The following is a 13,427-nucleotide window of genomic DNA, read 5'->3' on the forward strand; positions in this document are numbered from 1 at the left end:
AAAAGTGATGGGGCCATGGCCCCCCTGTTCTGGCGCCCCTGTCAAGAGATGGAGAATCCACCACTTCCCTTGGCAGTTTCTTCCAATGGTTAATCCACCCGCACTCTTAAAAATGTCTGTCTGATTTCCCATGGGAATTTCTCTGGCTTCAGCTTCCAGCAATTGGTCCTTGTTGTGCCTTTGTTTGCTAAACTGAGGAGCCCTTTAGTACCAAGTCTGTTCTCCCCATGACGGTGTTTATACCCCACACTCAAGTGCCAGGGTTCTCTCAGTGCAAGGCATTTTCACCAGCCCTCAAATCATTTTTGTTGGTCTTCTTTGTACCGTCTCCACTTTTTCAACATCCATTTTAAAATGGCGACACCAGAACTGGATGCAGTTTTCCAATATCGGTCTCACCAAAATGAAGGAGAAGCTTGTAGTGTCCAAGCTGGTATTGGACCTGTTCCTGGGGAAATAGAGAATTTAATCCTCCTGGATCTGCTGAGCTACAACCATTCACTAGAGTAAAATACATGTTAGTAAAAACAAATATGAACGAACTCCACAACAAGTAACACTGGCTTGTTTTTCAGATGTGAGAGGAAGAAGTTTCAGAACCCAGGGGCCTTTTCTTCTGAACTGAAATGGAGAAGCTGGGAATCTTCTCAAAGAAATGCATCTCTGGAGACCATAATGAAGAAATTCAAAGGTAATAAACAGTCACCTGGGGAATTTTCTCACATGTGTTACACTGATAATTGACAGAGCTGGGGCAATCTCTGAGGGAAAATAACTGTGGAGGAAGGTAGTCAGCTAATCATTTGGAACCTATGAATTCCCTACTCAGCTCTCAATACAGCACATACACACTGGGTTAGAGTCCTAAATTCAGACTCCCTGGGGGTTTTCCTGTCCTAGCAGCTATAAACGTTAACCTGAGCTTGAGCTTCCTGCTGAATTAACTGTTTCTGAAGTATGTTTGTTTGGATTTTTTTCTGCAAGTCCTCCTGTGTTGTCATAGTCCCTCATAAGAATGTAAGAACATAAGAACGTCCATACTGGGTCAGACCAAAGGTCCATCTAGCCCAGTATCCTGTCCTCCGACAGTGGCTAATGCCAGGTGCCCCAGAGGGAATGAACAAACCGGTTATCATCATGTGATCCATGCCCTGTCATCCAATCCCAGCTTCTGGCAAACAGAGGTAGGGACACCTCTCTTGCTTTAGAACAGAAGTAGGGAAACTTTTTGAACCTTTTTTCTCCTGCTGATGATAGCTCATATCTCAATTGATTAGACTTTTCCTGTTGGTATGCGTGCTTCCACCTTTTCATGTTCTCTGTATGTATAAATATCTCCTGTCTATGTGTTCCATTCTATGCATCCGAAGAAGTGAGCTGTAGCTCACGAAAGCTCATGCTAAAATAAATTTGTTAGTCTCTAAGGTGCCACAAGTACTCCTGGTCTTTTTTCTATCACAGGCCATTGACCCACAGAAAAAATCAATCCTGGGCCACTCACCCATGGGGGGACAGAGAGGGGGCATGGAGGCTCGTGGCTCCCCCCTGCAGCAGGCCGAGCCGGCGCTGGCAGCTCCAGCCCCGTGGGGGGGTGCGGAGGCAGTGGCGCTGGAACAGTTTTTACAGTGAGGGTGCTGAAAGCCAGTGGTCCCAAACTTTTTACCTGGAACCCCACCAACCCCTGTCTGTGCCCTCTCTCCCCAGAACTGGTGCCAAGCCTGGGCCATGGCTCCGGGGGGTGGGGCGGGACGTGGACAGGGGTAAGGGGGCTGAGGCTGGGACCACAGCTGGGGGTGGGACCTGTAGATGAGACCACACGTGTGGTGCTGGGGGCAGAGCCCCGGGCTAGGGTCCAGCAGCAGCTGGGACCCCACATGCGGGGCTGGGGGCAGAGCCCCAGGAGTGGGGCCGGCACTTGACAATCCACACAAAACCTAATTCTCGCAGCACTGCGCAGAGTCGGCACTTGTAGCTCCAGCCCCGTGGCGGGGGAGGGGAGCGGTGCTGTGGACGGATGGAATTGAGCAACAGGCCGGATCTGGACCACAGGCCGTAGGCTTCCCACCCCTTCTTTAGAGATTCTCCACCTTTTATCCTCCTGAGCTGGAGATAATGAGACCACCAGGTCTGTCAGGAAGGATGAACCAGTTTTACTGAGTACTAGTGGAACAGGAGCAGATTTAAAGTTGATTGAATGCTAATCAGTGAAAAAGTGTCTGTATATTGGACTGTCTGTGAATTGTGTTGGTTGGTTTCAGAGGGTTTGTCTACACAGCAATTAAACACCTGTGGCTGGCCCATGTCCGCTGACAGGTATTTAATTGCTGTGTAAAACATCTCTGGGTCTGTCATATAACCTTAGGTAATGTCCTTAGTTTTTAATATTTGTGGTTATTTTTTAGTGAGGTGTGTAATGGTTTGTATTGGTCTGAATTGCACTTAACCTCCTTAACTATAACTTCATAAAGTTTTTCTTTTCATTTTGCTTTTGTGTTAGAACATTAACAATGTGAATATATTCCTAAACATGAGAACATGACATTTCATCTTTTCCCCCCATTTTTTCCTCTAGACTCACTGTCGTCTAGCCAGCGGTTGGACAAAGGTAAATTTCTGGGATCAAAGGAGGAGTGAAAACTTTCATATGAATTATGGTGGCTCATTGGCAGCACCATAGTTCAGGTTTTGTTTCAATTTTGCATTTGACAGGAGCTGAACAACATATTTCTGGTGGCTGCACAAATCTTTCATAAAATCAGAAAAGTAAATTCTTTTCTCTATTATAATTTAGAATTTTTAAATAGTAGTTGGGTTAACCAGATGGGTGGGCTGCGGGAGAGAGGGCGAGCAGTGTATCTCCGTAGAGATCTAAGAGTTTAAAAATGAGCCTTTTGGAATTTCAGAGAGGAACATCGCACCTCATTTTCAGAACTCTTTATGCACATACATCACATCCCCTGGACATATTATTATTAGCAAATGCACAAGTGGTACAATGAAGAATGGGAAAATTCAACATACAAAAATAGACATTTCTGTTTTATCTCTCCACTTTATAAGTCAAGAAAAAATGTTAAAAACGTCAAAAGGGGTTAGGTAGACATCACCTATTAGCAGACATGCCAACTCTCATGAATGAATCACGAGAGATGCGATTTCTGAGTAAAATTACGCCTCACTCGTGCGATAAGGCTGTGGCTGAAAAAAAATCCCAACATTTGACAGCTCTAAAAATGAGGCTTAATGCTACTTAGAAATCCTGTCAACTGCCCTGGGTGCGGCTGGGGCTCCCACTGTCAGCCACCCCAGTGCAGCTGCTCCCCTGGGAAGTGGGAGAGGGGACCTCACTGTAGCCCCCAGGCCTAGGCAGGGTGAAGAGCCCTAGGAGAAGCAGAGGTGGGGCCGTGAGGCTTTATTATGGCCTGGGGGCTGCAGGGGGCCTGACGTGATTGGGGGGCTGATGGGCTGGGGGGGCTGTATTGGTGGTGGGGTCTGAGCAGAGAGGGTGAGTGCTGGGAGGGTGAACTGAGGGCGGTGGGGGAGGGGTGCTGAACTGATGGGCGGTGATGATGGAGCTGGGAGACTGAATTGGGGGGGTTGGATGGGGACAGAGCTGATGGGGGCTGGGGGAAAGGATTAATTGCTGGGCAGGAGATGGGCAGATGTGGGGTGAGAGCTCCTGCAGCAGGAGCCAAAATCCCCTTCTCCAGGACATGTGGGAGAGGGGGCAGCACTGACTGTCACATGCGCAGCCCTGGGGAGGGGCCAGGGGAGTTCAAACACCAAGAGACTGAGCTAAAAACCACAACAGAATCCTTTAAAATGTCCTGATTGTTGGGCCGATCTCATGAGATTTGATCTCTTGAAGTTGGCAAAACCGTATTAGCCATTGCATAGCCTTGGGGCCAGCAGTGTGGAGTTTGGAAAGTTCCCCTGATAGACCAGCACAAGACAAGCAGCCATTCAGTAAGTGTGTGGTTTCCTCAACCACGCCCAGGGCCAGATCTAGGTTTTTTGCCGCCCCAAGCAAAATAAAATTTGGCTGCTCCCACCTCAGCCCTGGGCTCCCCCCCGCACCCCGCTGCTGCCCCAGCCCTGGGCTCTCCCCCCCACCTGCACCCCCTGCCGCCCCAGCTCTGGGCCTCCGCCTCCCCACACTCCCCTGCCGCCCCAGCCCGGGCTCTTCCCCCCGACCCGCACCCCCCTGCTGTCCCAGCCCTGGGCACTCCACCCCCCCTGAACCCCCTGGCACCCCAGCCCTGGGCTCCCACACACACACACCCTGCCGCCCCAGCCCTGGGCTCTGCCCCCTCCACCTGCATATAATAAGACTGTCCTCCATAAATCAGGAAAAGTTGAGGTGCCTTTATTATTCTTTCGTTTCACTCTTTGTTTCTATGGGGAATTTGCCAATGCAATATCACTGTCTTCCTTTTAAACAAACAAAAAGGCAATGGCTGTTGAAAATAGCAATTCCAGTCCTAATAAGCATTTCTTGCTCAGTTTTATCCTACTTTTTCTACAGCAAGTTACAGTGGATCAGTATATTTGATTTGGGAGAAATGAAGTAACAGGTGCCCAAATTGAGCTTGAGCACTCCTGAATTTTGAGGTGTTCAAATCTGGAAGGCAGGTGCTAGATTCGCTTTCTGAATATTGGCTAAATCTGGAACGGAAAAGTCAATTTCTGCTTCCATGGCTCATAAGTGGAAATCCTCCTACGTGCCTGATACTGTATCTAAAGCTGCCCAGGTCCAGAGCCTCCCTCCCTTACCTATCATTTTAAATTCTAGTGGGATCCATGTACCTCCCTTGCTAGGCTTCAGATAGAGAGGGGCACTGTCCACCCAATTCTTTCTATGGGGGCTGCAAGGTGAGGTCACACCAGTATCCCTAAGCCAGTCTGAGGATGTCTTCTGAAGGGGATATCTGAGCCAAAGGCTTCTACTCCTTGGGCACACTTGTTCCCCATTCACAGTGCCATCCCGCTCTAGCAGTGAGCTCAAGCTGCAGCATGAGGTTTCACTTTACCATACTCCCGCTCCCCCTTTCCTGTTGGTAGTGGCCAAGGGAATGCTGGGAAATGTAGTTCTTTCCCTGCTCCAGGGCTGGTTCTATAGGCAGGGAGCTAACCAAGGAACTACAGCTCCCAGGGCCCCCTGTTAGTTCTCCGCTCCCAGACTGGATCCCTGCCAGCTGCCACCTCTGCAAATGGGCTGCCCCAAGCAGCTGCTTGCTTTGCTGGTGCCTAGAGCCGCCCCTGACCACACTGCAGCTACACAGAGTCATGGAGGACCAGTGGTGTCTCTATAAAAGCAGTTTTTCTATTGCTCAGCTGGCTGATCTTTAGGAGGGAGGGGGCTCTGCAAGGAGACAGGGTGTGCAGAGTTGCATTATTGGACAGGGAGACTTTGGATTCTTTGTAATCTGCTGGGAGCCTCCTATGCTGCCAGGGTCTCTGATCACATCTGTGGGGAGAGGTGGGTGCAGATGGGGAAAGATTCCATGGGCCTGATTGTCAGGCCCTTTTGTGCTGCTCTGTCAGAGCAAAGGGGCCTTAATGTGCCTGGAAACAGTCCCCAGAAAATAGCTCCGGTGCAAGGGAGTCACCCCACCCCGTCCATATGAAGTTGGCACAGGGGCTCCACAGCAACTCTGCCCCCAGCCGTTATTGTAGGAGTGGGTTGGGGCCATGCTGGGGGCCAGGGCCGGCCCTAGGGGGGTGCGGGCACTGGGGTGGAAGTGGCAGATTTGTCTCTTCTGGGACCGACCAAGCCGGCCAATCGCACCAGCCTGTGGAGCCCCCCAAAGCGCAGGACCCGGTGCGGTCACCGTGATTCGCCCTCCCCAAGAGACAGCTCTGCTGGGGGCACAGACAGGAGGCATCACACTCTGGCTGCTCTCTGCTTCGCAGCCCTGAGGCCCCTGGAGCGAGGGGCCAGGCAGACTAAAGGAAGGACAAAGATGACTTAAAACCAGCTCCCTCTGACCCCCCTCGTCTCCCCTCCCAGCACAAGGATGGAATCACTGAGACTCAGACTCTGGGTCTGGGGCCTGGCTCAGCCGAGCTGATCCTTTCACTCTGTCCCTGAACTGGCTCTGTCAGGGTGTGAATCCCCCCGGCCCATGGCTGAGATCTCAGCGCTGCTCCCCATGCAGAGCTGGGTAAATCCGGGAGGGGGGAGGTTGCCTGGTTCACTCCCCAGCTGGGGCAGGTTCTGTCACTGACACGATCAGACCCTGCCCCAGGGCTGAGCTCTGCCCCTCACGCTCTGATTCTCTCTCTGCAGCGAATGTGACTCTGGATCCAGATACGGCCCATCCCGAACTCACCGTGTCTGCGGATCGGAGAACTGTGAGATGGGGACGCACACGGCAGGCTCTGCCCGACAACCCTGAGAGATTTGACACTGTGCCCTGTGTGCTGGGCTGTGAGAGATTCACCTCGGGCAGACATTACTGGGAGGTGGAGGTGGACGGGAGAGGAGCCTGGTCTGTGGGGGTGGCCAGAGAGTCTGTGAGCAGGAAGGGACAGATCAACTTTAACCCTGAGCAGGGGATCTGGGCTTTGCACGGCAGAGGGGATCGGTACTGGACTCGCACGTCCCCTCAACAGTTCATCCCCTTGTCTCCGAGCCGGGCACCTCACAGGATCCGGGTTTGTCTGGACTGTGAATGGGGACGGGTGATGTTTTTCGATGCCGGCAGTGGAGACCCGATTGTCACTTTCTCACCCTCCTCTTTTGCCAGGGAGAGAATCCGCCCGATCTTCTGGCCTGGTGTTACTGTGCGGCTCACACTGTGTCTCTGAGGTGCCCTGTCTGTCCCCGCGAAACAGGCTCCTCGAGCCCCCACCTCCTGATCTCTGTGACCTGGAGGACTCAGCCAGTCTCCCCCACGCAGACAGGGCTGAAAGGGGGTGACACTCTACCCTTAGCTCTATGGCTGTAGAGGTCTGTGTGAGGCTCTAGGATCGGTCTCTGTGCTCCTAGGAGGCCAACTTGGTGTGCAGTGGGGGGAGTCCCACCAAGGAAGGAGGGAGCTCCTGTGGGAGGGAACCAGGTGAGGGCCAGAGAGAGACCCCTCAACTGGGGAGGAAGGGAGCAGTGGGGAGGCCTGGCTGAAGAAGCTCGGGGCAGGGCAGGGGGTGTTTAAAATCATGTTAGCTGGTCCTTATTTGGCCACAACCAGCTAATATATATTTAAATACAACTGTTAGCGTGTGTATGAGGTGTGAAGTCTGGAATTTTCAAAAGAAACAAAGCGACGTAAGACTCATTGATTTTCAGTGGAACTTGTACTGCTAAGTAACTTCAGGTGGGATTTTCAAAAGCACCTAAGTCATGTTTAGCATTGTGTTAGTTTTAATGTGTTAATATATTTTCTAGAATAATGCATTTTCCCTGTGTAGGCAAACTGCTTCTGTGCTCTTGTTCATCTTATTAAAGTCCACCAGTAAATGGACATGAGAGAGTAATTTGTCTGTTAAAACTTTCTGGAAAGCTCTGGTTTGCTGTGTCAGGTGTATTTTGAGACAGAATCAAAAGGTCGGTTTCCATATGAATTTTACCAAGAGTAATTTAAAATGAACAGAGCCCTGAAAGCCCAATCAGTTCCCTTGTGTCCGCGGCCCAATATAGGATGTCAAGGCAAAAACAGATGAGAAATGTAGGATTGATGATAAATATATGAATGACACTGAATTCCATCAAGCACGACATTTCCTGCTAGATCCTCTCTTCCACCCCCGTTATACCATCAAGTAAATAATGTAACTGTAAGGGTGCGAATCACTCTGGAAATACCAGAAATATGAAATAAAAATGAACGGATCATATGAAAAACCCCCTTGAGATGCACAGAGTTCAAACTAAAGTGTCCAGCATCTGTCACATCAGAGTTGTTTTCATGAGGTGCAAATTGTGTATAAAAATTACCATATTTGTTCTTCATGTAACTCATTTTTCTTTTAGAAATCTCCCTGAGTTTGCTGTAAGCAATTTATTATATCTGTGACTGTTGCCTGGTTTGAATCACCACTGAGGCTGCCCAATTCAGGACAGGGCAGATACACCCCAAAAACTGATAGATAAATAGATTCACGAAAACAGTAAGAAAATGAGCTCTTATATCCCCACACGGGTTATCAGGAAGCCAAAGTGCAGTCCCCTCTCGGCATTCCAGCTCCTGACTTGTCCACTCAAACTGGTCTTTTGTGATAAACGATCACTAAAACCAGAAATCACATATACAGTTCTTCCAATCGCAAAGCCACTGTCCTCAGGTCAATATATACTTTAGATCTTATAAAAAATCACGCTCCAGCCAATCCCCTTAGTAACTGAAAACGAAAGTGATGCATCTGGTGAAGTGAGTTGTAGCCCAGGAAAGCTTATGCCCAAATAAATTTGTTAGTCTCTTGTTTTCTAGGCCTCCTCATTGTTTTCACTGATACAGACTAACACAGCTACCACGCTGAAACCTAAAAACCAAAGGTTTATTAATAAAAAAGAAAAGGAGTTAGTAAATGGTGCAAAGAATCATCTCCATTACAATTGATGTAGAGAGTCTGTAGATCAGGATCATAGCAGAGATGGTCGTTCTGCTACTTTGCAATGAGTCTTTCTGGATCATCCAAAAGGTTAGATACCAAATTACATTTTAAATGTTAAAAACAATGAGAAATCCTTGTGGCACCTTAGAGACTAACAAATTTATTTGGGCATAAGCTTTTGTGGGCTAGACCCCACTTCATCAGATGCATGGAGTGGAAAATACAGGAGCAGTACATAGTACATGAAAAGATAGGAGTTGCCTTACCAAGTGGGAGGTCAGTCTAACGAGACAATTCAATTAACAGTAAAAGCAGCAAAGAGTCCTGTGGTGCCTTATAGACTAACAGACGTTTTGCAGCATGAGCTTTCGTGGGTGAATACCCACTTCGTCAGATGCATGTAGTGGAAATTTCCAGGGGCAGGTATATATATGCAAGCAAGAAGCAGGCTAGAGATAACGAGGTTAGTTTAGTCAAGGAGGGTGAGGCCCTCTTCTAGCAGTTGAGGTGTGAAAACCAAGGGAGGAGAAACTGGTTCTGTAGTTGGCAAGCCATTCGCAGTCTTTGTTTAATCCTGAGCTGATGATGTCAAATTTGCAGATGAACTGAAGCTCAGCAGTTTCTCTTTGAAGTCTGGTCCTGAAGTGTTTTTGCTGCAGGATGGCCACCTTAAGACCTGCTATTGTGTGGCCAGGGAGGTTGAAGTGTTCTCCTACAGGTTTTTGTATATGGACACAAATCAGATATTAGGAATGGCAATATACAAAAACCTGTAGGAGAACACTTCAACCTCCCTGGCCACACAATAGCATCCGACGAAGAGGGTATTCATGCACGAAAGCTCATGCTCCAAAATGTCTGTTAGTCTATAAGGTGCCACAAGACTCTTTGCTGCTTTTACAGATCCAGACTAACACGGCTACCTCGCTGACAATTAACAGTAGAATACCAAGGAAGGAAAAATCACTTTTGTAGTGGTAATTAGAGTGGATCATTTCAAACAGTTGACAAGAAGGTGTGAATAACAGTAGGGGGAGATTAGTAGGGGGTCACCCCCCATCCCCCGAGCAGTCAGAGGCACTGCTCAACCCCTCCCTTTAGGAGTAGGAGGGGAATCCACGGGAACGCACCCTTTATTTTGGGACTTTGCTGATTTTGGACAACCAGTTGCGAGTGGTTTGCAGCAGAAGGAAGGGGGAATGGTGTGTTAAAGGGACATTTGTCTGTCAGACTTAGAGTGACCAGACAGCACATGTGAAAAATCGGGACAGGGTGTGGGGGGTAATAGGAGCCTATATAAGAAAAAGACCCAAAAATCGGGACTGTCCCTATAAAATCGGGACATCTGGTCACCCTAGTCAGACTATCACGGTGCAATGTGGGAAACTGAGGCAAAGGACACTCCCCAACCAACTGTGAGGTGGGTGTTTCCTTATGATTTACAAACTTTTGAATCATTGTTGTGGTGTCTTCCCAAATTAACACTGAGCTCCCTCTTCTTTGCAATGAAAGTTTTCTTTTGTTAAACACAGACTCAGTGCTTGCGAGTGGGGAAGTATTGACCAGGGGCGGCGTTTAGTTTTCCCAGATTACTGGGTGGGGGTTCAGGCTGGTTTTGTTCTTTAATGTGAAGAGGAAGCCCTAGATATTGACTCCAGCCCTTGTTGCTGCTGACACCACCTGGCAGAAGGGTTACACTACAGCTGGCTGAAAAACTGCAGCAGAACCATGTTCCACAAGAGAAAGCAGTTCTGCAGAAGTTGAAAAACTACACAAAATAGTGTCGAACGGCAGATATTTCATTATGGAGAAAAGACAGGGAGAAAAATTTCCAACAATGTCAAATTGCTCCCTTTTGACATTTTTCTGAAAGAAAAGTTTCAATGTTTCATTTTTTGCAAAAGACTTTTCGTTTTGACTTTTTTCTTCATTGTGTATTATACAATATAAAATAAAAAGGCAAAATCGAAATGAAGTCATTTCAAAATAAAACGTTGAAACCGTTCGTTCTGAGAATGTCAAAATGGGATGTTTTGAGATTGAAAGATTTCCCCTTCGGTTTTCTCCTAAATAAAAGTATTTTGTGGAAATGAAACACTTCCAATTAATGCCAAACAATTTTTTGTAAGTCTTTCACTGACAATTTTGAAATTTACAAGTTTTGTTCCTAAGTAGAATGAAGACAAATGTCAAAACCTCAAAATCCGTCATGAAATGGTATTTCTGTCCTCCCCAGAGCTTTAGATGGGATCCCAGTAATGAGCCAGTGTTGCAGGAATGCAGAATTAGTCATCTCTATGCTAGGTTGATGTGGCAACTCATGGTATCAGGTTGCACCAGGTGGACAAGGGACATCTATTTAGAACACATCACCGAACATCAGCAATACCAGGAGAAATGCGGGAGCGCCACTGAGAAGGGAAGTCAGGAAAGTAACCAAAATACTTCCCTGATGGATTGTCTTTACTGAGGGACAACCTAGCCTAAATTCTCAATTTCCGAGGGATAATCTACACACATTTCAATATTTGCTTTCCACAAGCTACTGTTAGTGTAACCTTTTATGAGTGATGTATCCGAATAATTGCATGCTAATATCTAAACTGTATCATTAAATTGATTAGCCTTAATTTTGGACATTGCAGATTATGGACTATATTTATTTTAGGACTTTTAAATCAAACTTTGTTCTTTTGGATAATTTAAGCATTATGCCCAGATAGATAGACACTCTTTCCTTAACCTGTGTATTAGATAATGTTAACATTAGTTCTCCTGGTAATTAATTTTCTCTTTCTTACCATTAGGGGTTTCATCCATCTTTATCTTTGTTCCTACTGCAGAAATAATATTGTTCCTTGTAGCATATTGTCTATCCTTCTGCTACAGTAGATGTCCATGTCTAGCCACATTCCATTAATCAAACCTATTTATTTATTTATTTAGAGGAAAACATTATTTGACCCAAAATGGCCCTCTTTCTCAACATTTTCCAGTTTTCTATGCAGATTTGGTTTGTGTTTTCATTTTCTACTGCCAGGTTTGACAGGTTATCTTAATCCCAAGCTTTGTGCCTTTCCAAATCTATTTTTTATAAATGAATACATTAAAATAATTGCAAAAATGCAAAAACAAAAAATTGATGATGTGCAGGATGAAACAATTTTCAATTTTTTTGTGAAAAATTTCTGTTTCTAACCTGATAAATTTAAAAAAAAAAGAGAGAGATTTTGTTTGGTTTTGAAAATTGATGGGATGAAACTAGGGGCAGTGGGCATTGTAGGCAGGGGGGAGGCTGTGCCTCCCCAAAGAGCCTAGCATGGCCCCGCCCACGCTCTGCCCTCACGCCAGGCCCCCTCCTGCTGTTCCCAGCACTCTGCCCGAGCTGGCCCAGGGACTCCAGGCAGCTGGTGCTGGGGCCACACTACTCACCCAGTGCACAGACCTCACCACCTGGCGCTTTGGGGGCTCGCCGCCTGGAGCACCGGTGCTGGGGGGCGCTGCAGCCATGCTGCCCAGGGGTGGGGGCACTGTCACCAGGTCCTTGCCCCCCAGTTGTGCTCTCCAGGCAGCCGGGTCACCCGCCACCCATGGATGAAACCATTTTTGTATTTTAAGCCATTTAGTAAAAGGGCCCTGATCTCAGCGGGGGCAGGGACTGGCTCTCCCTGTGTGTCTGTGCAGCGCCTAGCACAGCATGGCCCTGATCTCAGCTAGGGCAGGGACTGGCTCTCCCTGGAGATTGATTAATGCTTTACAATGCTTTTGTGCTCATATCCCTCCTCTAGGCTCTGAGACCTGAACACCAGATAAACGGCACATCACACAGCTAGAGGCCTTCCATATGCGGTCTCTGTGCACCATTACAGGGATCCACTGGCAGAATAGATTCTGCAAAAGTCCAATGCCACAAGCATCAAGGCCATGCTGATAAAAGCCCAACTACGCTGGGTTGGGCACGTCATTCAGATGCCTGAACATCGACTCCCCAGAAAAATGTACTCTGGAGAATTGGCACAAGGACACTGGAATCAAGGTCACCCCAGAAAGCGTTACAAGGACGGCATCAGGAGCAGCACACACTTCAGTGCAATAAAACTGGATGATCTCGAGAAGGCTGCGTTAAACAGATCAGCCTGGCAGCACACAACACTCAGAGCTTCCCAAGCCTTTGAAGAGGACAGAAATGATCGATTGTTAGCTGCCAGGGAAAAGCATCACATTACAGCTGTAGCTACCAAGACTCTCACCAATAACTCCATCTGCCCAATCTGCTCACGATCCTGCGTGTCACACTTTGGACTTGGGAGTCATTGATCCTTAGAGAGAACAGTGGCAGTATCTGAAGTAGGGATTGTGTCAGTGTGAGAAGGTGATGTGTGTTATGTAGCTGTCTGGCTTTACTCCTTATTGCCTGGCTTTTCTAGTTCTAAATTGGGAATTATTTGCTCTTAGCAACTTCAACTGGTTTAAACTACGTTTTTTGTTTGTTTGAATAATGCAATGGGTTGCCAGGAGTGGCCACTGATGGAATCACCCCACCCAGAACATTTTTAAAAAACTTAAATGGTTTAATCCACTTGACCTTCCTCATACAGTTAAAGCTTTGACACCCCTTTCAGTTGGCTGCACAGTGTGTGGTGTGTGAAAGGGGAGGCCATGTGGCCCTACCCAAGAAGCACAGAGCAGAAGGGGGAGGTGCCTCTCAGGTTGTTTACAGTTTTAGTAACTCACTTTAATCACTCCCCCCCTCCTCTTTTTTTAGTTCCTAGAGGAGCTGGTGTACCCTCCCCCCATGGAGTAAGACACAATTATACATAAAAACCATTCATAAATTTAATACAATGGTCCCCAAAGATACTTCATGGGGTTCC

At 47.5% G+C, this 13,427-nt stretch overlaps 1 protein-coding gene across 1 annotated transcript in view; it reads left to right on the forward strand.

Annotated features, from left to right (window-relative positions):
- Positions 1-7,446, forward strand: part of LOC123346386 (zinc finger protein RFP-like) — a 28,354-nt gene extending 20,908 nt beyond the window's left edge. Inside the window, exons 5-7 of the mRNA XM_044983754.1 lie at positions 576-691; positions 2,573-2,605; positions 6,290-7,446. Of these exons, the coding sequence (XP_044839689.1) occupies positions 576-691; positions 2,573-2,605; positions 6,290-6,810 (670 nt within the window). The 3' untranslated portion in view covers positions 6,811-7,446. The remainder of the gene's footprint in view (positions 1-575; positions 692-2,572; positions 2,606-6,289) is intronic.
- Positions 7,447-13,427: the final 5,981 nt, after the last annotated feature.

Source organism: Mauremys mutica, chromosome 12, assembly GCF_020497125.1.
Source record: "Mauremys mutica isolate MM-2020 ecotype Southern chromosome 12, ASM2049712v1, whole genome shotgun sequence".
NCBI lineage: Eukaryota > Metazoa > Chordata > Testudines > Geoemydidae > Mauremys > Mauremys mutica.